A 27,882-nucleotide genomic window follows, 5' to 3' on the forward strand; every position below is an offset into this window, starting at 1 on the left:
GTTTTGTTGTCAGTTGACCGTGCAGTTCAAATATATCTTTTATCGCTTAACTGTTCATCACGCGCAAAACAAATAGGCGGTTTGAGCCAGTCAGCGTGTCTTCTGAACACATTCCTATGGGACACACTGATAATATATGCTGGCCGTTAGATAAGCGTGTGTACATTATTCCAGGCGGCTGACTTATTGCACGTGTGAGCTGATAACTTGCTTGTAAGAGCCACGCGAGTGACTGGGGATCTTCACCTTTCTACTCAGCGGTTTGACATAAATAAATTTGGCATGCGATAATCTCTTATCTTTCATTGATAGCTTTTCTCCCTTTCCTTTTCCTTTCTTTTTGATAAGGTTTGTGTTTGCTGCGTTTTTCTGCTGCGCAAGCTGAAGTTTGCAACCAGATGGAGTGCTGAACCTGGAATTTCATTTGCTTAGCAAGTAACGTAGCATAAAATTAGCACTTCAGGTTTATTATGTTGCTGGTATACTGGGCACACGGTTTATATGCATCTTGGAGTAAAGGGTCTGTGGTTATATGAGCTTTCAGGCTACTGTGCGACACTAAAACCTGCGTTAATTGGCAGATTATTGCCAGGGTTTGCACTTGCCAACCTTTTTAAAACAAATAACAAGCAAACTGATAGCCGTAATAATGTAAATATATATGAAAGCAGTGAATGCCACCCGTAGTAATTTGTTTATTTGGTCTTTGCTCCTTGGAACCAAGTGTTTTCCACAAATGGAAGTCGCTACCAAATAAGAGTTAGCCAACTTTGTATCTGTCTCATTTAGACCACTCTCTATTTCTGTGTTTGGGGACAAGCTAAATTGTGTGTTTGACCCCATTACCCTTGCATTATTGCTTTTTTGCTTATTGCTTTTGCTTATTACTTTTACTTATCGCTTCCTGACTTGCCTTGACATGGTTAGTACAGCTAGAGTTTTCATTACACTTTATTTGTGGCAACGTTCAGCCTCACAAAATGCTGATTTTAATTAAGAAAGCTGGTGTATCTCTTTGGGAATTGAACATTCTAGTGTCCTTGCCTTCATGAGCACACAAGGTTGCAATCCTTCACTCCAGACCACGGTGTAAGAATACTCTTACACCGTGCTCCAGACTGGTCTTAGAGCAATTTTTTTTATTTACCAACCAAATTTAATGAAACTGCACTGCATTATAGAGTTTTTTGTGCTGATTTCAAATCTGCCATTAAATCTTTAGTACGTTGATTATATTTTGAGTTAATTAATGATTAATTGCCATTATTTTGGGTCACAGTTACAAAATAACCACTCCATACAGAATGGCAATTACCGCGTGGCTAGGCAGACAAATGACTAAAGAATACAACATAGGAAGTACTTTTTTGATTCAGCTATTTTTGGTCGTTTTACAACACAGGGAACTTCGCTTCTCCCGTGCTCTGCCAGAAATCGCTCGCAGGTGGTGCCAGTTGAACACAAAAATAAGTTTCCAAAGCCTCCATTTGAAAAATTTGTTTCCAACATTGTATTCTCCACACATTTCGGTATCAGAAGCAAAAGGAATTAAAGTTGTACCTGCTCTGGGTGCCAAGATATTTGAGTATGAAATGCTAGCTTTGCATTGCAAGAAAAGTGCTGTTTCACCATCGAATTCTGCGCTTACTGAGCTGTAGAGTGCACTTTAAAATGCTATTATAATATAATAACAACAAAATATGGTGCCTTTTGATGAGGAAATTTACAGACTGATAGAAAAATGGCCGTGGAGGCCAAAAATGACATTTTTGAGAAAACGCTTCTTTTTACCGTTTTTCGGCCCCAAAGACCCAACTGCCCCCTTAAAGGGCTAAACGGTTGCCCAATAGACTGGCCAACCCATATTAAAGTCTCACCAGCATTCGGTTAAACTTTTGAGCAGCGAAGCTGTTTAACAAATAGTAATTTTTCGTGGCCGCAGTTAAAAAGCCCAAGCCATTGCCGGGTGCGTGCACAGCGCGCGGGCCTCGCGGAGACTGCCCGGCAGTTAAAATAAACCTAGAAATAAAATAAACCTAGGTGATGTCCAATGATTACCACTTCAAAAACAGATAAAAGAAGCTCACACTTATAACTAAAATGATGGAGTAAACGTCGTTGCGGCAGCGAAGAAGCAAATCGGCTGCAATCGTGGACTTAATGAAACCTTCGTGATGGTTGTGAAGGTTCCGTACAGCGTCGCTACCTAAGTCTTGTGTGTTACTGTAAAATTCCTCAATTTCTTGCTAGTTATTTCGCAAGACCCTGATGGACTTGCTTACTGATCAGACCACTCCTTATTGATCATACTTCTGGGTAGTATACTTCAACTTTGCGTACAAAGTCGTGTTCTGCAGTGGTGGTCACCGTGATCTGTTGCCAGGCCACCGCAAACTTACTGCGGGGGCCCTATGATCTTGTTGCGGCAGCTTTGCGGTTTCACCAAGGTGACCCCATGGTGTCACCATGGTGGCCCCACAGCCTTAAAGAAGGGTCCACGGTGTTGTCTTGCAAAGCTGCCATCTGCTAGAACTAGTAAAGACCATTAACTCGATAATGGGGCGAAATTGGGAAATCCGGAGGCAGAGAGCTGGTTAGGGCATCGTAAGACAGGAACGGCTGGAGGAAGAAAGTTGGGAGAGGCTTTCCTCCTGCAGTGAACGCAAATGGGCTGATAACGGTGATGAATCTCGGATCGCTTGCAGACTCAACAAGCCAACTATACGTGGGTACATGTGAAGAACAGCAATAGCTTGTGTAGTGTCACTCCTGAAGTGACGGACTCGTGACGTCAATTATTTGGGCATTTTGAAAGGAGATCGGCCTTAATGCGTGACATCCTCTGCTTTTTCTTGCCTAGTTTGTCTTCGCTGCAGTAGCTTATAAGCAGATTTAGTCGGAAAAATCATGGAAATGACTCGTGTCACGCCCAAAACACTCGCAGCAACGCACTCTTTGCATCACGCAGAAGAGCAGCTGGCTGCTGTGATGTGGGGCAGGGGAAACTTCTGTTGTCTTTCTTAAGTTGTACCTGAGTATAGTGGCAAGTGTGGGCATGCAGCCCTTGCGTAGCGCCCACAGTGCTCTTGAGCATCTTCTTCCTCGTCCGTTATCCGATCCAGGAGTAGCGGGGGCATCCTCCCCTGAGAGAAGCCGGCCATGGCCCACCGGTTGAGCCTGTCCAAGCTGACCGGCAAGCAGCCGGCCACCCAGGCGCTGCCAGTGATGTCCTTCCGGTACAACCGCTGCGACGAGGACATCCAGGAGCTGCAGCCCATGGACACCCTCCGGGACCCCAGCGCCAATGCCGCCCCCACCGAACAGCCACCTCAGCCACAGCCGGCCACTCTGCCGCCTGTTGGCAGGTGCGCGGCATGCCTCTCCTTCTCCTCCTCCTCCTCCTCATGAACCGGTTCAAGCTTGTGAACCGGTTCATGAACCGCTTCGGGTTGTGATTTATTCGAACTGGAGTTGAACTGAAAATGATTTAACCCGAAACGTAACCGAACTGGTATTTTTTCAGTTCGACACACTGGCTTTAGCACATGTTAAAGTTAAGTAACCACCTTTATGACATGCCTCACAGTCCAGGTGTGGCATTGGCGCATAAAATCCCATTCGAACGTCGGATTTCTACTCGTTCGTTGCCTCGTCCTATTGCCCTGCGAGGACACTCCCTCTTCATCTAGCCTCTACTCCCCCTCCCCTGCCCTGGGCCGTATGCTGGTGAGCTCCCTGCTGAGCTCTATAATATCCCCTTTGCACTTCCTTTCCTTTTCCTTCTCCTCACACCACGACGACAGTCTAATCATCTTTCAGTTCGTAATAGCATAATCTGTTAGGAGGATCCGCCGCATAGTAGGTGGAACGGGGGTGGTGGTCAGGCAGTACGGCGACATTCATGGTGACGTACTCTTAATAGCTATCTCAAAATGCATCCCAGTGATCAGAGTGATGAGTGACTGGGCGTTAACTGAAGTTCACTTTTAACAAAATTTTGACTCTCGGATCGAGTGGGTGACTGCTAACAAATCCCTAGGTGGAGAAACAGGCGAATTCATTCGTAGCTTTACCTGGCTGCTGTAGGATTGTTTTTCTTACGCTACAACTGATGAGAAAAAGTACAGCACTGGGATTTAGACGCGTCCCTTGCTAATCTACGGAGGGGACTCGAAGGTATCGAGGCCCCACTCTATTTAACGTTCAGAGTGATGGATGATTAGAGAGAGGAGATTGCAGTTTCAGCGACAACAAAAAAAGAAGCAGAGAAAAAGTGTATCCCATAGACAGCTGTGACCCTGGTTGGTTTCAAGTAGTCCCTGGGACAACAGAAGGGCTGGGCAGGAAAGTAGCTGTAAATCGTCAGTATTTCATGTGTTTAACATGTGCTAACTTCAGAATGTGCTAAAGCCAGTTGTGTCGAGCTGAAAAAAATGCCGGTTTGGTTACGGTTCGAGTAACATCATTTTCAGTTCAACTGCGGTTCGAATAAATCCCAACCCGTAGCGGGTTCATGAACCGGTTCGTAAGCTTGAACCGGTTCATAAACTGGTTCGGTGGGTTAAAATGTTAGCGCAGTGCGGAAATTTTTTTAGAGTGAAATCTGGCCCAATTGCTCACTGCTGATCTGGAAATTGCGGAACTTTCGCAAGAAAAAAGCAGTATTTCGACTGCACCAAAATTGTATTTTGTTGTCATGGTCGCTGTAAACTAAAAAAAAATTTTTCGCACTTCATTAATAATCTAACCCACCGAACTGGTTCATGAACCGGTTCAAGCTTGCGAACCGGTTCGTGAACTGCTTCAGGTTGTGATTTTTTCGAACCGGAGTTGAACTGAAAATGATTTTACCCAAACCATAACCAAACCAGTATTTTTTTCAGTTTGACACACTGGCTTTAGCACATTTTAAAGTTAAATTAAGTAGCCACCTTTGACATGCCTCGCAGCCCAGGTGTAGCATTGGTGCATAAAAGCCCATTCTAACGTCTTATTTCTGCTTGTTCGTTGTATCATACTATTTCCCTGCGAGCACACCCTATTTACAGCTTTGAAAATTTAATTCCGCTTCAGTTCAATCCAACTTTATTCACACCTTGAACTGAGGGAGAGTACCTGATAGCAGGTAAAGAGCTGCGAAGATAAGCAGGTTTGGGGTGACTGATACAAGGAAGCAGCAAAGAATTCGCAAAGTACCTAAATTGCATGGAAGGATTGCAGGTATTGGGTCGCATATATCAGGGTTCGTACAGGTCCTTGAAAACCCTTGAAATTGGAAATTCAGTTTTCAAGGGCCTTGAAAGCCTGGAATTTTTTTTCTCCTTGAAAACCGTTGAATTCTTTAGGCAACGAAAAAGCGGCTTATGTAACTGCTCTTCACTTTCATGGCTTAGAACTGTTTCCCCCCCCCCCCCTCTCCAAAAAAGATATTTTTTACAGCATACCCAGCTTGGGAATGGAGGCGTGCTGTGCTTTTTTTTTTAAAGACTCGTGTGAAAGGAAATCCGAGCATCCGTCTTGGGAGAAACTAGCATTAGGCATCTTCTTGTGCTTGATGCTACATTTTTCATTGGCTCGTCCTGTTATTCATTTTGCTTATCCGTAGCTATGCCCCACCATAGCTGTGCCCCATCAGTTCTCAAAAATGAGTGGTGCCGACACCAAAGGATGAAATAACACAGATAAGCAAAGCTTTGAACGGGAGAATGCACTGCAGTTGGCTCCTACATGGCTTGATTGGAAGATTTCATTTTGACATGTTGTGTGATGGTAGGCAGAGTCAATATGCTCGCCTTGGTGAACACAGGAATTTAGGGGAGGTATTCGTTCAAGTTCCCCGCATCAAAATGTTTGAAATGGCGTGGCTAATGTAAAACTGCTTCAGTAGTATCATGGGTGACTCTAAACTTGTGCATTTGGAAAGGATTGAGTTAAACGAAAGAGGTTTTTCTCCGGGTCTCTTTTTAAACCTAAAGAAGGAAACCTTGGGCGCATGAGCAGAACAGTAATAAAGTAGGAAAATGTGCTGCGCTCCTGCACCCCTGGAAATGCCTTGGTGGGGCATTGAAAGCCCTTGAATATCCGTGGATTCTTGTTTCTGAAGCTTGTACGAACCCTGATTATTATATGTACAGTTTAGTAGCATACTAGCATTGAGGACTTGCAATGAAATGGACAGCTAAGTACGTGCAGCAAGATCTGTGGATGTGACAAACTGTTGTTGCAAGTTGCGAACTTATGCAAGTTTGTCGCAGTGTGAAGCCGTTTCACCAGAACTGCATAAGTGAAAATGCGTTCAGGAAAATATCCAACGCAAGTTGCTCGAAGTAACTGCCGCGATGTCAACGTAAGTGATTTGTGAAAGGGAATTTAACAAACTCTGGATGCCTAAGGTGCAACTTCTGTGTGCCATAATTAGTGCGGAAGTGGTCAGCATTCCGAGAATGCATTCTGGGTGGAGAATGTTGTACCCGACTGCAATGTGTTCGAGCTTGTCTAGGTGTGTTGGCAGTATATGTTGTTTATCATCCATAGTCTCTAGAAGTGACATTGCCTGAAATCACAAAACGATCCTATACTGACAGTTGAAGGCGTAAGAAAGAAAAATACTCAAGAAAGAACTACATGTAAGAAAGAAAAAAAAAGCTGTTTACAAGATTTTGTGGGCATGCCTTTTTTGTCCGAAATGTTTTTTACCACCGTCGTCGATCAGCACTTGGGTAATGCAAAAGTGTCGCACTTCACCAAAATGTGCATCCTGCTGTTGGGCTAGGTGATGCATGGTAGAGTGTTCCGTCGTTCCTTTTTTCTTTCCAAAATGTCGCACTAATTTGCCGTAACCCTTGAAACGCTTGTCAACTTTTCACTGTCAACAGGATCAAATGTGTAAATTTCTATGTACACATTTGTTCCTTTTTTTAATACCTTCAATTGGATTGTACAACCACATCCCCTTGTGTAATGCCCTGACGGGCCTTTAGGTTACTGAAATAAATAAACATCAGTGGACCACTAAAACCAGTCAAGTTAACGTAATATTATGAAAGACCTAAGTACCATTGCCCTGCACATAGCATTTATGTCATTGCTTGTTTGGCCTTATTTGCTGTTGATCTATGTTCTTGTCTAAGATCAAGGTATCCCTCCTTCTCATCTGGGTATATATCTCTGCAATTTATCAATATATCTCTATCCGCTTGCTTTGGTATCACTGTCTTTGTCCTATCTATCTTATCTATCTAACCATTGCCTGTATTTTGCCTTCATCTTGCTGCGAAGAAAAAACGAACGATCCAGGTCGGTGCCAGCACCGTTGACGCAAGCTGGGGACCGCACGACGGTTACCACGGGCTCCCGGGATTCCTCCTTGGAGCGGGTCTACAGTTCGGCGCAATCCACAGACAAGAAGTCCGCGGTGGCGTTGGACCTAGACGTTCCGGACCACCCACTTGCGGCGACCTCCGACGGCTCGTCCGCTCCGGAAACCGCTTCAAATGTAACTGCCAGCACGGAGGGGCGAGCGCAGACGGCCGACCACGCGCCCGCCGCAGTGGAGCCGGAATCTGCAAAAGTGGTGAGCCGGTTGTGCACCGATGGGAGAGATCCCTCGAGCTGTGGGCAGTGTCAGTCGATTGAAATGCGATTTCACAAACAAATTTCGCTTGACCACCTGTTTTCTGTGCGGTTTTAAAGGGAAAGCTTTGTTAGTGGCACCGGTTGTGTCGTGTCAAGAAACTAATGCGTTTCTCCATAGACCGTTTGGTAGACCAAAAAGCTCTGATAAGATCTCTGTACACATGGAGCGTGTGTGAAACCGGGCTTCCATCGTGTCAAAATGGTTACTGGAAAATTGCGATAAAGGAACACTTCTAGGTAACACAATATACACGCATTGGTCATGAAGAAGGAGTGCAATATGTTTATCTCATAAACGACATGTCGGTATGCATTTAGATCATGCATAGATGCGTTTACTGAGTGCTCGAAGAATCGTCGCATGGGTTTGTTCTTCGTCTGCGATTTAGGTCTTTGAAGGTTTGACGATCGATTGGACACATTTTTAGCGGAGGTATTGATGCACTTTTGATGAGGTTTTGATGTGGGAAAGCTTTTGTGCTTCTCTCAACTTTCTCTAGGAAGGGGTGGTAAAGTTTTGTGTTTGAGAAGGACCTTGAGATCGAAATTGGCGCTGTAAGGAGTGTTAGCGAAGTTAGAATCCAGTTCTCAGCAGCAAATTCTGTTTCCCCATCTGCCCTCTGCGAGATTTATTAATTTTGTGATGATCTGGCGAGCAAAATTTACCGCCTTATCCCAATTTACACACAGAAAAACAAAATATAAAATAAGGATGTAGCCTGTTTAGACTCAAGGATTGGACACAAAGATTGGACGCAAGGGTTGGACGCAAGGGTTGGACGCAAGGGTTGGACGCAAGGGTTGGACGCAAGGATTGGACGCAAAGACTAAATGCGGACTACGAGGATGCCGTAGATACAATTTGGGCTTTAGCCAAAGGCTGCTGGAAGTGGGGCAAGACGAGAACTGCCAGTAGGCGGCGATTACTTGCCGTGAGCTGTGAAAAGGGCACAATTTCTCAACGCTCCGTTCACAAAACAGTAGCTGGGCAAGCAGAATTTCTGACCAAGGAAATAAACTTGTTTTTTTGCTGGCCATAAAATGTTGTTTCTTGAATTCAATTCTGAAGCTTCTGGTCAACTTCTTGAAATCGGTTTTTGACTTTATTGCTTTGAGCTGGTTAGGGCTTCCTTATCAGCTGCACATTTCTAATGAATGAAGGCGGCACGATCCAACCCAACCACGGCAAGCAATCACAGTTGCGAGGCTGGCCACACGCATCAAACATCAGATGTTCTGTGTAGAGTCGCACACTTGTCCCTCCCAACTGTACTCGGAGCAGCCAGCAAAAAAAGGAAACAAAGGAAAGACTGGAAGGAAATGATTTCAGGCCACCCAACAATGCCCTTTGCGGCTGATGAGCACAGGGCGTTAGTGTAGGTAAGTTTGTTGGCTTAGCCAGCCACTGTAAAAGAAACTGAAGGAAACGGAAATGTGTGATAGTACTATGCCGAAGTGCGTCGTGTTCCATAGGTTCCTGTGGTACGGTGCCATTAGTCGGGCATTCCGGCGCCATTTTTGGATTTACTGTGGGAAGCCTTCTGTTGCACTTACCATTGAAGTGAATCATTAAAGCTGTTCTGTTGCTTTTACCCTGACGATTTGGTCCTGGTGGCGGTTTCTGCTTTGGGTTGGAAATAAAATGGAAGATTGCGTGAGTTGGTACATGTTCGTAGTAACAGCGCTAACGACACCAGACAAAGAGAAGAGGGCACAAACACGGTGCTGATGTTTTGTGAGTGAGCGCCGTGTTTGTGCCCTCTTCTCTTTGTCTCGTGTCGTTAGCGCTGTTACTATGAGAATTGGTTGAAAAGGACGTGCAGGGCATGAACATTGCAAGTGTTTCGCCAATCGGGGTGTGTCAAATGCGCTGGGCATAACTTCTTGTGCCAATATGGAGGCTCCCGCCAATGGCAGTGATTTCAATGCATTTGGGGCAGCCAAGCCTTTCTGGAGAGGCCTTCACAGAATACCCTTCCTAGAGAGCTTAACAGAAGGTACAACTAGGCTTTTGCCTTCACATTCGTAGAAAATTCTAAGCACGGCTCGTTAGTTTACGAACTGCAGGTCTTGCAAATCAATTCTGGGCTACTATCAAGTTGGTTATAATGGACTCTACTGTGTGTAGGGAGTGACAGCGGCCACTATTAGAGGCTAGAAAGGGGCCACATAGTGGCCCTATGTGTGTGGATTTCACTGTCCTCTGGCATTATGGCATATTTTGAGAGCACTGTTGCCACCACCACGTAAGGCATGCAGACATTGTAGAAAGTGTAGCTCACTCACAAAGCTTCAGTGTGAAGCTAGACATCATTCACTTTGTGCTTTCCCAACTAAGCACATGATGTGTTGGTGACAACGGTATCGCTAGAAAGAACTTTTTTACGGCACTTATTCATTGTTGCAAAGTGCTGATGCGTGAGCAGACGGATCAAATGCAGGCGCTAGTTGCTATTTACGGTAGGCAGAGTTCTTCTTGAATTGTCAGCATAAAAACGCCTGAATTCAGAAAGAACATTGAGTGCGGTAAGGGGACGTGCAATGTCATTAAGACTCATCCACTAGTGCTGCACTTGGGCACACAGTGTTTGCATACTTGATATGGATGCAGTACACACTGATAAGGCTGCAGTGCACTGAGTGTTGTCAGCATCAAACGACTAGGGTGAAGAGTGGAGAGGCAACTGAGTGTCAGTAGGCACCAAAAAAGTGTGCCTATCCGTCAATCTGTGTAGTGACTCAGTACTCCTACAGCTGTGCCACCGATCATTATTTACGACCCTTACAGTCTGCTCCACATGTTGAACACTGGCTGGGACGTTATCTAAGACGCTACATGGAATGCTCTCTTTTGTTTATGAGAAAGCAAATAGACCTAAGCATAATGTGAAGCTAAGCACTGCTGCCAAGAATAAATTTGAGTTCATATTTCGTGCTAGAGCCACTAAATGTCATTCACCTCAAAAGTCATTCGGTATTCTCGTGTAGTGCCGAATTAATGACATTTAGAGCGAATGACATTTGCTCTATATGTCATTAAATCTGCCGCGTGACAGGGTGTAAATGCGGACTGTAAGATTGCCGTAGATACACCGCAAGATTTTATTGATCTTCTGCCCACTGTAGTACGAGTGGAAGGATGGCTGCAATGAACGGTGGCCACTGCGGTGGTGTTTGTAGCTGGGGGGGCATCAGTTGGGACACTGACTGACCCCGGTTGTGCAGCCGAATCCAGGGGCTTCCTACAGGCGCGGCTCGCAGCCTAGTGCAGCACTTTGAGTGCATTCAATCCCGTCGGTGGACCGCTTACCTATACCACTCAATGCTTTGTGCTCGTGTTCTGACACCCAGGAGGCGTCGCCGGTCAAGGAGTCGGTCAAGGACTACCTCTCCAAGTTTGGCAAGAAGTCTGCCTCTTCCAGCACCGCTGCTGCCGCCACCGCCGCTGCCTCCGAGGGACCCTCGGCGACTTCGCACAGTGCGACCGGCACGCTGGCCGGCTCCAGCGCGGCCGCCGATGGCACAGACGGCTGGTTCACGGGCATCAAGGGGCGCATCACCAAGCGGCTGGAGGAGCGGAGGCACGGCACGCGGCTTTTGCGCCGCGATGAGGACAAGTCCGCCTCCACCATGGCTAGCGAGGTGACAGGCAGCCACCTCGACGACGAGGCTACCACCTCCGTGCGCATGGGTGGGACCCAGTTGGACGAGTGCCGGGAGGCCACGGAGAGGGCTGAAGAGGCCGCCGCCACAACCAGGACGGTCAGCTCCAGGTGGGTTCGGCAGAGGCTCGGCCGTTTGATTCTACTGTAATAAGGTACAACGTAACCCTGTGATGCCCAGGGCTGCTCCGGAGCCACAACCCACACGACATTTTTTTTTTCTCTCGCGCTTTGTGGTTCTTTGGTCACTTACTGCGATGTGTTGACAAAGGCACCCGAACCTTAAGAAATTGTGAAAGAGAAGGCTGCACATACCCTCGCACCGAGCCATGTGGCATGATGGGCTTGACAGATAAGCCAAATTGTGCAATTTCGTAGTCATTACAAATGATAACCGTTAGTTGGCTGAGATGGGTAGTGCCAGAGGACAGTGCCGGACTCCTAGACGCACTTATCGCACACAAGGAACGTACTTTATTCAGAAATAGCTGGAGCCTGACTTGAGATGTCCATGCCTGGGCGCACACTGCCACCTCGGTCTCTTGCACTCCAAATGATGGGGTTCGCTCGTTAAGATTGGCTCCAACAGATGGCGGTACTTGTCCGCTCTGGCGCTTAAAAGGCACAGTACATGACAATAACAACACAAACTTCGGGTTTCTAGTCTCTATTTGAACCATAGAATGAGCAGGTAGATGCTGATCAATGTAGAACTGATGTATGGAGCAGTGAGCGCACGATGCTGGTCAGGAGCAACAGCTCATTGTGTCTGTCCTAATAAACCTAATTTTTTTCTGAATTCGTATTTGCAATGTCTGGAGTCCTTTCAGATTATAAAAAATTTCTTCGCGATCTTAAGAAATTAGTTTTGGGCACCAAAAAGTCAAGAATGGTAATAAAGTTGCCACTGCAGCTTTTGTTGTCATTTGTTCCAGGTCCATCCTCCAGCAGGGCGATACACTGTATTGAGCTGTTGCTGTTCTTAACTTGTACCCAAGTATGTAGTGATGTATTTTAGTATTTTTACTGCACACACACACACAGACAGAGAGAGAGAGAGAGAGAGAGAGAGAGAGAGAGAGAGAGGGGGGGGGGGTACGTCTGACCTAGACAGCCAGTCCATTCGCTGCTTGTATGGCGAGCAGGGATTGGGTGCGAGAGCCTTGGCTGTGTTGCAATTTGTGCAATGCGTTTCAGTTGCTCAGGAGTGTTGTTTCAGCCGCATTTGTGTTTGTCCACCGCGCATATAAATCACCGGGAGCATCGCTTGGAGCTCCATAACGGTTTTTGATACCTTCGTAGTTATTTTTGATGGGGTTGCAGCAGCTCCTAGGAAACGAAGCCTCGTCATTTGCAGAAACGTCACTTTACTGTAGGTACAATGTGACCTGGCTTGCCTTCCATTTCCTCTCGTCTTTTAAAGACCGTACACTGCTGCGGGGGCTTGTGATCTTTGCAGCAGTCGTGGGCGGCACCGTCTGATCTTGGTACTAAAGATGTTGTAGATAACAGGAATGGCTTGCACATGGGGGTGGGGCAGGCTGATAAGGGGAATAAAGGCCTGTTGCAGGAATGTGGCCGTTCCGTAAGTTGCTTTTTCTCCTCCTTCTGGATTTGTGTGCTGGAAGTTAGGAAGGGGGTGTGGTTTGGCCTCTGTGTGCACTGCTTTTGCGAGTTTATAGGCCGCTTTATCCTTGGACGCCACAGTCTTGCATGTGGCGTCTGTTATACGGGACGTTTGGTTCCTCGTTACTTGGAGATGGCACTGGCTAGATGAAAGGAAAGCTTCAGTTGCGGGTTTGTCATCTCCAAGTGACCGTTTCAGTGTGAGTGGTTAGCATTACAGTGGTTAAGGCAGCTGTAGGAATAGGTAATCTTGTCCTGAGAATGGAGAGCCACTACATGGAGTTACTACCTCTCTCGAGAAAGAAAAAGGGCAAGGGTTGGAGAAATGGCTGTGAAGCAAGCACGCGGTGAGTGTGTCCGAGTGTTGCTTTTGTTGGGAACTGCTTATGTGTGCAGTATGAAATGTCGGGAATCATGCAAGTTGAGTGTTTCGAGGTGGCAGCTTTTCTGATGGAGGCGAAAAGCAAAAACGCCCATGTGTATGAGATTTCAGCGCTTGTTAAAGATCCCCAGGTGGTCAAAATTAATCCGGAGCCCTCCATTACGGCGCGCCTCATCGCCTGCGTTGCATCGGCGCGTTAAACCCCACAATCAATCATGCAAGTTGAGCGTTCACATTCTCAGTTAGGTCTTCTCCCGATCAGTTGACCTTGCACGCGTCCATTTTAGTCAGTGTTATTCATCGAAGCGAGGCTTCTGTTGTCCTTATAGCCGTAATAAGTTTTCATTTTCATTTATTCGTCCTTAAGGGCCAGGAGGCATTACATAAGGGGGGGCGTACATCAAGGTTGTAACATATTCGCAAAAATGTAACAAGGAATAACAAAAAAAGAGGAAATAAAAAGACAGAAATCAGCACTCAAGTGATGGCGTACATCGGGTTTTCAACAACTGCGTAAAAAAGTAAAAATGATCACAAGTTAACAAGGGACAACAAAAGAGGAAATAAAAAGGAAGGAAATTAACACTCAAATGACAAGGCGTACGTCGAGGTTGTAACATATAAAAAAGCGACAATGGTCACACATAGTAATTAGAAACAACACTAGAAGGAAATAAAAGCAGGAATGAACATTCAAATGACAACAGCAAGACTAAGAATAAGTTTTACAGGAGTGTAATAACAGACAAAGAAAGAAGAGTAAAAAAGAGATACGAAGAAGGCAGGTGGGGTCTTTAGGTAGCATCGTTTGGGTAGCTGATATACGTTAGTTTTTCGTGAAATTTTGTGCGATCGCTGCACGAAGCAATGTTGTCCGGCAGCGCGTTCCAAAGCGTGACGGTGTTACGGTGTTATCAAGTACAATTGCGGACAAATACAATGCGAACAGAAAATCATGCACCCCTCTATCTGACGGCGACTATGGTTGAACACGAACCTTTCTCATGATGGATTGTTTGGTTGGCCAATCTTGCACTGCAAGTGTGCGCTACCCTGGAGGTTCTCATCACTTTTCTAGAATACACATAGGAACTCCCGGGTCTGCGCTCCGTAGGCCTAACATTTGGGGTGTACGGCATGAATTGGTGCCTGCTGCTTGCCGTTCTCTTCAACCATGTCTAAATGGAGCAATATGATAGACGCTGGCTTCATAGCGCGAGGGACTCGGGTTCGATTCCAGCCATGGGAAGTGTTTTTTTTAGATGGGCGCCGTTGTGCGGCGTCCACACTCCCACTGTGCATGCCTGACCAGGCACCGCTGATGATGATTGGGGCAGGATGCCCCTAGGGATTGGCCAACCAAAGAATCCGTCACGAGATAGCTTCGCGTTCAACCACCGTTATCTTCCCGTAGGGGAACCCTGAGTGGTATGTGAGGCATTCCTCCTCTCCGACGCTCCTCTCCTTTCCGGCATTCCTCCTCTCCTCTCCGAAGGTCCTCTCCTCTCCGGGATTGCGCAACAAATGGCAACACCTGCGGCTCCGTGCGCGATAATGCGAATTAGCTTAGGGTTAGAGACGCGACGGCACGCGCTGCATACTCCGCTGGGGGCGCCACTGTAGCTCCGCGGTATAAATGACGCGCGCGTGCTCCGCTTCCTTCATTCTCCTCCCGCAATGCCGCGATTGAACTGAAAACTAATGGGGACTTGAGTCCACCCCATGGCTGCTTCGCATACTACTCAGGGTTCCCTATGGGAAGATGGTGAAATTTTTTTCTTTCACTTCACCCACGATTATTCATCGTCAGAGAAAGTTCGCTATCCTGCGGGGCATATTGGCGCACAACTGCATTAGTAAGGACACTAAAGCTTTACTTTAAAAATATTATAAACCAGATTACACAAAATCAAAGAATATGGATAGTGGAGATCAAATAATTGGAAAGACACATGTTCCAACTTTGTTACTGTAATAAAGCCAAGCAACAATTTGACTTGCATGGAATGAAATCGCGCTATTTACGTGTTCTGCTTCATATGTTTGTGTTCGTGTTTCATTTGTTCACGACTGTACATGTGAAGCAGCGAAAAAAAATGTCCCCACGTCATCTTGAAACGTAGCGTACGTTTCATATGATTAGGCGCCCTGTAGTTCTTCGAAGAATATTCTGGTCACCTGTATGCCTATCGCCAAAGGGTGGAACAAATGCTTTTAATGCTCGCAGCCATCCGCTGCAGAATATTTAATAATTTAAATGTTATTTACGTAATATTAATTGCAGGGGATCCAGAAGAGTATTTTATGAGATAACGTCAAAGCGTGTGGGCTGTTGAGCGTCAGACGGTGAATACTCTACAGTGCTCACATTAATGCCACTTTTATTATGTGGTGCATTCCTATACCTTTACTGCAAAATGTGCGCCTTGGGCCACCTTTCACCACCAGTGAATTGCTTACCCAATGATCTGCACAGTGCCAAGTTTCTATACATCAGATTAAAGCTAGAGGGGCAGGCTTTTTTTTTTTTTTACAGCACAGCTGTTAGCCTCTCTTTTGGTCTGAAAATTTCATGTCGTAAACAAACAAAAAAACCCAGGCACGACCAAGCAATTCTTGCCCAAGACACCGAGCGCATCATGTGTCAGGCTAATCAGGCATGCAGCATAGAGCTTAGTATTCGTGTACAGAAAAAAAAAATGACAAAACAAGCATCGAAACTACATGTTGGATGATAAGGTGCCAAGGAACAATGGGAACAATTGAGGGCTAGCACAGGCATCAGGCTAGGCAGGACCCAGCAGTTCTCTCCCAAGATGCCGAGCGCATGCATCAGGATTCAGCGTTTGCCGCCAAAGAAGTCGAGCGCAAGCCACAAGCCCGCCGGGACAACAAGGAGCATTTCTTATCCTGCCTCATCAGCATGTGTAGTGGTTTACAACAGCTTTGCTGGACATACGCTTTCGCAAGCCGGGATGGCTTTTTTTTTTTTTTTTGCATTTTCTTTCTCCTCTTGACACTCTTTTGTTTATATTTAAAATACTTTGAACTTAGTGTGGCACCGGTGTAGATTAGTGGTTAAGTTGCTTTCCTTTCGCTTTGCGTCTTCAGATTCAGTTCATGTTTCTGGCACAGTTTTTTAGTTAGATGATGTAATTTATCTGCACCAGGTGGGGGTGTTGGCGTAGGGTCCTCTGGGGAGTGTTGTGCTTTCGGGGCACTCCTTTTGTGGATGCCAGCTGGCTGCACACTTTCACCAGCCTAGCTGAGTAACGCTTTCACAGGAGAGAAGCGTCGACGTGTGTGGCCATCACGACGGTTTAAGTCCACGATTTCAGCCGATTTGCTTCTTCTTCGCTGCCGCTACTACTTTTACTCCATCATTGTTGCTATAAGTGTGAGCTTCATTTCTTTGGAGTTGGACATCACCTTGGAGGGGCGTACGCTGTTACGTGTCTTTCTCGTTCCGAGCAAGTGGTGCCACGATTGAGGCAAGCGCCGGAGTTCCTTTTTTTCCAATCTTGGTAAATCCCTCTAGGGTATGCTTGGCTTGACAAATGTCCGCTGGGGTGCTGGGCTTGACAAACGTGTGTAGGGGACGCTGGGCGGTCAGTGCAAGGCACGCACACTTGAGCGCTAGGCATTTTCGTAGTTATGTTAACTGCCGGGTGGTCGCCGCGAGGCCTGCACTCACGTGTGTGCACTCAGCAATTTGTTGGTATTTTTAACTGCGGACACGAAAAATTGCGGTGTGCTAAACAGCCTCGCTGTTAAAAAATGTCTCAGTAACACCTCTGACTGTTGTCATGTGTCTCACCGGCTGATCTCCCACATTCCTCCACACGGGTGCAGGGCCACCACCGTGCCGTTCACCACCACGACCACCACGGAGGACGAGCGGCTGGCCGACCCCGACCTGACCTCGTGGGAGTTCATTGAGCAGCCCGAGCGGCCGTTCAAGCACCAGCAGCAGGCGCCCTTCGCCCCCGTGCCACCTTCGTCCTTCCGGGTGCCCAGCCCGTCCCCGTTCCAGCGGGTCCCCCACCTGGTGGCCGTGGTGCACGCGCTGATGAGCCGCAACTCCATCCTGGTGTCGGCCCTGGTGGGCGTGCTGGCGCTGGTGCTGCCCATGCCGGCCTTCTCCAGCGGCTTTATCTTCGGCTGCGTGCTGTCCTTCCTCGGCTTCAGCTTCCTCTGGTTCCTGCTGGTGCCCACCCAGCCGCGCTTCCCCTTCGTGGTGCCCGACTACCGCCGGATGCCCGCCCTCCGGGTGCCCCTGCCGCCAGCGGGGGACTCGGGGCGCACCGACCCGCCCACCTACGAGGTCGGTTGGTCTCGGTGCCTCGTTGAATTTTAAGTGCAGAGCACTTTAGGGGCTCCCCTTGTCGTCGTAGCGCTCACTGGACCCAACACGGCGTTCCGTCGTCATGGCGTAACCCAGAGGCTTCGAAAGCAAAGTGGTTTAAAGAGTCGTAAGCGTTCAAAACCCGTGAACCGCTGGCACTTGTGATACATCTCCCCGTTGTTTAGCGCAAAGAAAACTCCAGGTGCATTTGAGGCGAAATGCACGTAAATAACCGGCAGCTCTCGCGTTCATTTAGTTTGGAACACTCGTTGGGTTGGTTTCTACAATAGTAAGCAAAAAAAGTGGCAGTGCAACGTCGAGAGGAAAAGCAAGCATAAAAAAAAACAGAACTCCCACTGGCGTTGTTTCAGGCAGGGGGCACGGGAGTGTTTCAAAGGTGGGAAGGCGTTGCGCTGCTGAGCCCGAGGTCGCGGGTTCGATTCCCGACCGCGGCGGCCGCTTTTCTGATGGAGGTGAAAAGCAAAAATGCCCGTGTGTACGAGATTTCGGCGCACGTTAAAGATCCCCAGGTGGTCAAAATTAATCCGGAGCCCTCCACTACGGTGCGCCTCATCGCCTGCGTTGCGTCGGCGCGTTAAACCCTACAATCAATCAATCATTTCAAAGGTGGGAAATTTGAATTGCATTGGGTGGTAGCAGTGAGCGGATAACAGCGCCACAGCCCGTTATGGCGAATCACTGCTCTGCACTTCCGACAGCTTTCACATTGAGCGGAACGACTTCAACTTTTTTGGGAGGCCGTTCTGGGTGAAGCCATTAGTGCCTTGTTGTAGCCTGACTTTGGGCTGCTCCTGTGGTTTTAGGGAGTGTATTTGTGTGACTGCTTCCTCCATTCCAGTGAAACAAAAGGACCCTTATGGCACTGTCTTGGTATGGCAGCACCCAGGCAAAGTCATGAATAAGGCCCTGGCTCACTCCGTGCACTCTGTGACGCGTGCGTTAACATGATGCAAAAACGGGAGGTACGTGGAAAGAAAAATCACTGGCCTCATTTATGTGAGGAGCAAACCAGGCAGCCTCAGTTGTTAGTCAGAAGTCGAGAGAGCTATGAAGGGTGGGATCTTTGAGTTTTCTTGCAAACGTGCTGCTAACTGGGCAGCACTCGCAAGACGGCAGCGAGGTGTCGTCACTGCGCAGAAGGACAAGTTGTAGACGTTGTAGAAACACAGATGGGGTGGCTGTACTTCCCGCGAGGACAGAAATGATACACGAGAAAGAGAAGGGACAAGTTATTGTTTTCGCATAAGTTTAGGAGGTGGGTACCCAGGGGACGAAATCCTGGCCGTGTTGTGGCCTATATTATAGCTGGCTCTGTGTAGACGGATGACTTTGGTTTGTGCCTCTCCAAGCTTTGTCTTTTGTTTCGTTGAATTACGTTCAGGGGTTTTCTTTTTTTTTTCTTTTTTCCTGGCAGTCTGAATTTGGCGTACCGGCTTGGAATCAAGCTCAGCCTAGATTGAAGCGAGTACGGTAGCTTAAAGGCCAACTGCACTCAAAATTTCGACCTCTTGAAAACACTATTTCCATATAGTTTGCTTAAAAAGAAAGCAACATGCAAAATACAACAGCTGAAATACAGGCGTGGATGCCGCAAGCGGCCAGCAAAAATCGGCGATTTTGAAACCGAAACCAAGGAGAGCGCGGCCATTGCAGTGACGTTGCAGCCGTCCAGCGAGCGGCCGGATGGTCACCAGCTCGGGAGATAGTCTGCGCGCAGGCTCTACGCGTGCACGGGGCAACAGAGCTCACGGGCAGAACTCGACCGGTTCTCGCTGCGTGGCTGGCCAGAAGAAGCAGCCCCCGTTGGCTGGAATGTCACAGGCGCATCATGGCTGTTTACGTGATCCGCTGGCAGGTGCAGCGTGGTCTGCGGCGGAGCTTTTTTAAATGCTTCTGACTGATTAACGAGGCGTTTCACGGAGCTACCACTTGTGTCCCAGCTGATCTGGGGGTACTTACTACGCATTAAAAATAAATTTGGTCGAGGTGAAATTTGAGTGCAGTTGGCCTTTAAGTACCCTCAGTAATACATGTAGAACTTCGCACGCCTTGTTTGGCTGGTGGTGGTTACTGTGGAAACCGTCACCCCCCAATGCCCAGGGCTGGATGTGCCAGCTGCCGTTCGAGAGCGAGTACCGCATCGAGACGCACCACATGAACAACACCAAGTCGGTGCACCTGGTGCTGTCCGGCAGCACGCTGCGGCTACGGTGGCCCAAGCACCCGGTACCGCGCCGGGCCATGTGGAACGAGAAGCGCCCCGAGCCTGTCTTCATCAGCCAGCGGCACATCAGCCTAGCCGACGCCAAGGTCATGCTGCTGCCAGAGAAGCTGTCGCGCGAAAGGTGAGTCCTTGCTTGTTTGCACTCTGCTTGTTTGCACTCTGCTTGTTTGCACTCTGCTTGTTTGCACTCTGCTTGTTTGCACTCTGCTTGTTTGCACTCTGCTTCCAACCCTTCACCTCTCACGATTCATCTCAGGTGCTACAACGAACAGGAGATCTGTGACAATGTCAAAATTGACATTGCAACCGAGTAGCGTGAACTCAAAGGGGCTAGGAAGACAACACAAAACCTTCTTTTACTTCAAAGATTGGTGTTTTATCAGTGCTTGTTTGGCAGGCAAGTGATAATTTCTTCACTGAGAAATTTTTTGATACAAATTTTGATTCTTCCACTGCAGCTCCTGTTTTGCAATGTCAGCAATAATGCACTGCAGGGAGGTACCTAAAATGGATATGTGGGAAAGCATGGCTTTAATGCTTCTATAGTTGAAACACATTACAGAAACTGACTCTTTCGGGGTATGCGCTTGGTTGTCTTTCTAGTGGAATGCCACTTGGCACACCTGCAAGCGTTCAAGGTCACTTTCTCATGGCGCCACAGCTCGCGCCACATGGGTCATTTGGCCTGCCACAATGGCATGCCACAGGGGTCACAATTGGACCCTTTCCTTTTCCTGTGTTATATGTTGCCCCGAATGTTTGTTTATTGCTCAGTTTTCTTTCTTTCTATATCTCTCTCTCTCTCTTCCCCCATGTGTATGGCCAGGCTGTGGAACAAGAAGTACCCCATCTGCCTGCTCATTCCGTCCGAGGACCACCACGTGCGGCAGGCCAACCCGGCTGACACGCAAGCCCCCGCAGGCTCCGACGATGAGCTGGCTGGTGATGCTGTCAAGGACCTCTTTGTGCGCCACTCTGCCCGAACGGGCAGCACCTCTACCACCACTACCGCCACCAACACTGCCGTGGCGTCTCAAGCCACCACTGCTTCCGCAGTCAAGGACGACCAGGCAGCGGCCGGTGAGTGTGCCCCCTAGCGATTTGTTGGAATTTCTTCTCTTTGTAGATAGAAGATTTAAGTGGCCCGTTGAGCGAACAAAGCGATGCCCGTAACAGAAAGGCAGCCTCTTTGGAGGTGTTACATTGCAAGAGGTGTCTAAATCATGAAGTGTTCCAGAATGAGGGACTGAGCGAAAAAGCGAGCGTCTTGCATCTGTATTTCCATTTAAAAAATGGGCCCCATCACAAGGTGTTCCATAGCGCAAGCTTTGACCGGCAGTAACGATAGTGGTATGCCGCAGATAAAGGAGTGGAAGAAGCGAAATTTACAATGGTTGCTAACTCTCCCGTTACAAAGTGACATGGATGAGCAATGGCACAATACATAGGAGACAGAGCAAAACCATTCAGAAGTGTTTAGGTGGATTGCAAAGCAAAACATCTCCAGCGTCGAGGTTGCAAAACTACTTAACAACGGGAGGCAGAACAAGGCATCTCAACTCGACATTCATGCTTTTGTATTCACAACCAATAAGAAGTGCTTAGGTGTCTGGATTTTTTTTAATGCACAGCTGTTAGATAGCTTAATAGGTCAGAAATCTAGGGTTCCAGGTACGCAGATTGCATGCTGTCTGCTTAACTCTTACGGTGGAAAAAAACGACCCGATTTTGAGTGCTTCCACAAAACTATTTTTTTTCTCTTGAGCTAGTGGACGCATTTAGCCTTGCTATGCATGAAAGTGTAGCTTATAGATTGGTCTTCCAAACACATAACAGCAGTTTTGTGAAAGGTACAATTATTTACAGTTTATTGGTCAAATAATCTGAGAAAATGCACAGAGAAAGTACGCACAACGTAAATAGGCGATTGTACTGAGCCTAAGAATTATTTTAGGAATTCTAAGATATACAAATTGTTCCTATGTTCCTTGGCTATGATCCAATCTATAAATCAACACTGTGCCACAAGTTTTGGATCTTTGCGAACCTGTCAACCTAGCGGAACTGACGGCTGTGCCACTCTGCGAAGCCACTCGAGGGCAAGTTGGTCTCTCTAAAATATGCATCCAAGCATACCCTTTTGTGTTCTTACACAAAATCCTTGCCACTTCGGTGGTAAAAAACAAGAAACATCCAGCGCTCTTAAAAAGCGTCACGCATTGCTCCGCAGAGCTAATCTGACATGAGAGCCAAGCTATCTTGAAGGTGATAATGTGATACGGCAGGGTGCATTTGGCGAAATATCCCCGCCGTACGTTGTCCAGACCCTACACATGAAAGTATAACCGTATTCATCGGATAGGAAGCATGTTTTGTTTATAAATGCAGCGCGAAGTCAAAAACAAACCTACCTGGCAGCACCTGTCGAAGTCTGAGACATTTGCATGGAAGCGTCTTCATCAGAACTAAATTCTAATCTACATCATTGGTGGAGTCATCACTGCTGCTGGGGTAACAAAAATCAGAAGCAGCAGCTGCTGATTTTCCCCTGCCACAGCTGTCCGCTTTTGCGGAGCGCGCCATGAAGTGGGCGCCACTTTCGCACAACTCGCCGCTTTCGTAAGTTCAAATTGCACTCTCGCCGCCGTCTGCACACGCAAAATGTCAACAATCGAAAAATCAGTTGTCAATAAATATGCCAGATGGCGTTGTCCGCAAGGCGCCGTTTTGAGCTTTCACAGGACTTTTGAAATCATCGTAACTCCGTGTCTGATGGCCGATGGCGCTGTAAGGGAAAAGTTAAAGGGGCCATACAGACAAAATTCAAGTTGTTTTATTCGAAAGATTTGGTGTTTTGTAGTTCCCCAGTGCTTTTTCAGCAGCAAGTGATGCTTTATTCACTGAGCAATTAATCAATTTAAGTTAAATATTTGATTCTCCCGACAAATTGTTTCGTGACATCTGCCGTGACGTCGCAAGGAAAGGTCTTCAAATGAACTTCAAGTGCATTGCTCAGCCTGCAGCGTGCTGTGGCATGGCCAGGCTAGAGCAGAGGCCCGCTGTGTTGATACTGCAGAGCCTTGCTTACCGTCAGTCCTACTAGATGACGCTACCATACTGCTCTGCACCAGTATTTGCATTTGCTTTGGTTTTGACCGTATTTGCACCTGGCTTTTTTTTGTTGCGATGGGTAGTAATCGTTTTGTGAAACATGGCGTATGTTTGACAAATAGGGTTGCACAAGACAATGTCACTTATGCCAATCGACCAATGTCGCTTGAAACAATTCCAAAGCTCCGCGCTGCTCTGCAGCTGTAACATGCATAGTGTGCGCAGTACCAACCACAGTACGCACTGGTACTTCTACCTGTGTGTTCGTTCGTAACTTTAATTATTTGCCCCACAATTCTTACTGCCATAAAAAGAATGTTCCCAACATTTAAGAGCAAATTGCTCGCTCGGCAGGCTTATAAACCCTGCCTAATTTGAATTTGCTTTTCCGGCCTCAGCCAATGGCACAACTGGGCGTACGACATGATAGTTTCTGTTGCGGCAAATGTGCTAGTGTGTTGCCTGGCCATTCCCTTTTTTTCCTAATTATATATAGCTTATTTGAACCAAGCTTACGTTAAATGCTGTGTCAGTATGATTCTAACGAGACAACTTCTCGAATGAACCAAGCTTGTGTTTTGTCTGCATATGGCCCCCTTAAAGGGGGACAGGGGTCTTTGGATCCCAAAATATATTTATAGTACTGACAACTGCCAAAGTTGGCCTGGATTCGGTGCGAAAATTGCATTTTTTTTTGTGACGACTCGCCGCTCAGGTTCTACATGCGCTATGGCATCCATTTCGGTCTCATTCTAAAGTGCGTGTTTTTGTTTTCGATTCCCCGCCAGAACCAGTTTGTTTTATCCATTAGTTGCAAATTAACCAGGGTAGAAAAAAGATGGAACGCACTGCCAAATTGGCTACTGACTGCACGTGACCACAGGGCGCATTCTGATTGGCTGGGCGTCATGGGCCGTCTGCTCGGTACCCTCATCACAGTGCAACAGCTCATGTACTCACTCATGCAAGGACCAACAAAAGCCCAACATGGTGTAAAAATGAAGTAAATATGTAAATAATGTCTATTGATAACCGAAAGGAAGAACAACCAGTATTAGAACGCGCCTAGAATGCGTTTTTCTGCATATCTGGTGGTAATGCGTTTTTCTGCATGCATTTTTCTGCATATCAGTGTGTTGAGAAATAAAGAAGCGCAGGCAGGGGGCGGCAGTAGAAGAGGAAGAGGAGGATCGGAGGGGCGCTCACTGCCTCGCTAATCGACTAGACCACCACATCGAAAGCCAGACGCTTGTCTTCTTTAGCTATACAATTTTCTGGCGTGGATTGAAGCCAAATTTTTCTTTTTATGTTCCCCCCCCATACACACACCCTGCAAAGTGTTAAAACATGCGGCTGGTGCCCTCTCATAACAATGTAAATACAGTAACTTGCAAGTGGCCAAGCATTATTTCCACCCCTTTATATCACGATGGGGATGTTCTAGACACTGAAAATAAATGCATCCGAGGGGCAGGTAATGCTTGTATTCACTGGCGAGGCGGCGCGCATGCAGGCAACCATGTGAGTGCACCGTCACTCGTTACGTTGTGCTCCGCAGGATGGCAGTACTTGTCCATGCTAAGCACATGACTGTGTTGCAAGTTACTAACTCTGCCTCGCCGAATGCAAAGTATTGCCTCGAGTCCAATGTGAGTGTGATTAATAACATCTCTGTTCACACCACCGTTGAGAATCGGGTTGAAACGGAGCAGACGATGCCCGCCGATGTTTTTTTTTTTTCTGCATGCGGGCGCAGTGGCCAAAGCCGCGCCATGTCCGTGGCACATCGGCCATGTCTGTGGCCGTTTCCAGTGTTGCCAAGCGAAGAAATCGATAGCTAAACTTTTCAACGAATACCACCTACAGCTTTGACTGTTGCCTCCCCAATTTCTGTGCAACTCGCAGGCAATGCCGGCGTTTCCTCGAAGGAGCCCAGCTTGGGGAAGGACTCCTCTGCCACGCTGGCCCACAAGAACGGCTCGGTGTCTAAGGACGCCCAGCTGCCGGGCTCTGCGTCGACCCGGACGGTGCGAGTCGGCAAGCCGGAGCACGATGTGCTCTACCTGTTCGCACGCACCTGCAGGGAGAAGGAGGAGTGGTTCCGGAGGTTTCAGCAGGCCATCGTCGCCAGCAGTGAGTCGCGGGATGCGTCCTTGGGGGGGTAGTCATGTTGCGGTGCTCCTGGGCGATCCTGATCAGTGTACAAGCTGTGAAGAGAGTCGTCGAGGAATCACTCCACTTCTTTCAGATACTCCTTTCCTAAATGACTCCCTTTAAGCCGTAGATGGAGTCATCTGGGGAAAGGAGTCGTCTACGCTCTTAATGATGTAGAAGATGAGCATTGTAGTTTACAATTGCCTACTACATGGCGATATCTGTGCATGTTGCATTTATAGTTAATACGTTTCTTTGCAGCACAAAAATAAAAGCATGCTAATGCAGATTGTTTTTGGAGGCAAGCACTTTAATGGGCTTAGTTTTGGTGGTAGCATCCTCTGTGTGAAGTGCAGATTTACTCGAATGCTGGTGTCTGCTTTTCGTGCACAAAGCTTGTGCCAGCTTTATGCCCGTGAGAAAAAATCTTTATAGTTCCTCCTCTTTCAGTGTGGGTAGGAATTGTTGGTTACCTCAGAGATGACATGTGCCCCACTCCATGAGAGTGCTTGTTGTGGCAGAGGATGTCATCATAAATCTATTGCTCTCAGCATTGTGTAAAAGTTAGGATAGATGAAACATTACTGACTACTGTGATCATGATCCTCCATAAAACTTCTTGTTGGGCTGGTTGGTTTGTGGTTGTGCAAGTAGGCCTAGTGGCCACTGAAACGATGTGTGATGCTTTCAAAGTCAAGCCGCCATAATTTTGCTCAGAAGGATGCAAAGGTCTGCAAATTTTAATAGTGATCAAGAGCTGCTGGGATACAGTGTTGCCATTTGTGCTTAACCAGGAAATGATGTCATCAGTTGTGCAGAACCAAGAGCAGTCACTAGTTGAGTTGAAAAGACAAACTTCTATCGGTGCTGGGGGTTGAAAACAGGTTCCTCTGCTTAGAAATCGCTTATGGTTTTCCTCGACCCGTGGGTGTTTTTTAGATAGGACCATTGGGTCCTAATGGACATTTTAGGGGCTGCTATGATGTCTAAGAGGATGAGGAGTAATAATGTATCATAATTTTTAGATTTTGCCTGAAAGGGAGGCAGCAACAATAGAGGGACAATAACTGTAGGGCCATTGCACAGAGAGGAAACTACCCCAGTCCTTTACAGGCGTGCCCACACATGGTACTTGGGGCTTTGGCCAAAAATGGGGAGAAGTTTGTTTAGTGTTATTTACACCCGCAAAAAAAATGTATGGCTACGCCACATAATGATGTGGCGTAGCCATAAAGTTTTTTTGGGTGTGTTATACCACACCGCTAAAACATTTCAAAAAGATAGTCTGCACTCAAACAATACCTTATTCTTGTTTTCTTATCTTATCTTTGTTTTTGCATTTAAATTTATGTACAAAGTGTGAAAAAGCGTTGGAAAAAAAGGCCGAAGATGGGGGGGGGGGGTGCACCACTTATAATATTTCAGGGGGTGTTCTAACACCCAAATACGCCCCCTGGCTACTCCCATATCACGAATGGTGGCTTGTTGTACTCCCTGCAACTACCGGTCTCCCATTTCGTTTGTTCCCCTGAATTTGCACTCTACTGCGAATTGTTCCTAGTACTCCCGTATTCTTGACGCTCCTCACTGGCTGACGTTCCCCCCCCCCCTCGTTCAGGCGGAGAGGGCCGAGGGAAGCGTGCGCACTTTGAGGACCCCGCCCAGCAGCCGCCCGTGACGTACGAGGCGTACATAGCAGAGCTGCAGCTGCGCCATCGGGAGCAGCTGTGGGCCTCGCCATGCCTCGTCGCGCCCAAGGGCTCGGCCGCCACTCCTGCCGCCCTGGGCTCGCCCCAGACCAACACGGTCGCACAGGTAACGCAAAGAAGGGCTAAACAGAGTGGAGAAGAGTGCTGAACAAGAAACCTGGGCTGGTTGGTACATTTTAAGTGGGGACAGGGCTCCTAAAACAACCTCCTTTAAACTTTTAAGTAAACCTTGTGAAACTTGTCGGTCTTGCCGCTTCCCCCCCCCCCCCTTTATTTCAAATATGCCAGTATTTTTTATGTCGGTATTTTTTTACTTGCCAAGATAATTAAAAATAATTTTTGGAGGAACACTAGACAAAACAGTGTTGGTCATGAAACTGTAATCTTTATATTTTCCAATACTACACTGGTGATTGCAATAAGAGAATCGGTCTTCTGATTCACCGCTTTGAACTGATTTTACAGCTCGTTAAACTTTGGTGGCACCAGTGGCAGAGAACTATTTCAAATGCCCACTGGTGCCACCCAAGTTTAATGAGCGGTAAAATTAGTTCCAAGCGGTGCATCAGAAGACCGATTCTCTTATTGCAATCACCTCTCACCTGTTTTCTCTATCCTGGCCCATGTGCAATCCACTCGTGTCCGAACACTCCAATTACCCCAACAGTGAGTTCTGTTAGACTGACGAGTGTTGTGATAATCTCGGGCGACCAAGGAGGGTGTGGATACTTATCTTGTATGGTGTCTTCTTGCTCTTCCTCCTACCGAAAAAAAAAAAAAAATTTGCGCAGCTTGCATTTGTAGTGCAAGGCCGGAGAAACAGCAGAGCTGGCAGCCCCTCTCCCTTTGTTAGAGATCCAGCTGTGGCACCTCACATGGATTTCCGAGCTTATTGCTAAAAGGTCATCGTGGCCGGCAGGTCCAGATCGTTTTGTCCGCAGCCTTTCACATCTCTCCCAAGTGGACTGCGCTAGCACCAGCGGCAACTGGCTTTGCAAGCTTCGGCGTCTGTT

General features: G+C 47.4%; 1 protein-coding gene across 2 annotated transcripts in view; it reads left to right on the top strand.

The window, feature by feature from the left end:
- Positions 1-27,882, top strand: part of LOC144138626 (testis-expressed protein 2) — a 49,686-nt gene that overhangs the window by 6,337 nt on the left and 15,467 nt on the right. For both annotated transcript variants that reach the window (XM_077671011.1, XM_077671012.1), the window contains exons 2-9: positions 3,123-3,365; positions 7,279-7,573; positions 10,987-11,408; positions 17,158-17,629; positions 19,772-20,016; positions 20,722-20,975; positions 24,912-25,139; positions 26,779-26,975. In XM_077671011.1, the coding sequence (XP_077527137.1) occupies positions 3,160-3,365; positions 7,279-7,573; positions 10,987-11,408; positions 17,158-17,629; positions 19,772-20,016; positions 20,722-20,975; positions 24,912-25,139; positions 26,779-26,975 (2,319 nt within the window). In that variant the 5' untranslated portion in view covers positions 3,123-3,159. The remainder of the gene's footprint in view (positions 1-3,122; positions 3,366-7,278; positions 7,574-10,986; positions 11,409-17,157; positions 17,630-19,771; positions 20,017-20,721; positions 20,976-24,911; positions 25,140-26,778; positions 26,976-27,882) is intronic.

Source organism: Haemaphysalis longicornis, unplaced genomic scaffold (genome assembly GCF_048455015.1).
Source record: "Haemaphysalis longicornis isolate Haplotype H1 unplaced genomic scaffold, Haemaphysalis longicornis Haplotype H1 scaffold_5, whole genome shotgun sequence".
NCBI classification, from domain to species: domain Eukaryota; kingdom Metazoa; phylum Arthropoda; class Arachnida; order Ixodida; family Ixodidae; genus Haemaphysalis; species Haemaphysalis longicornis.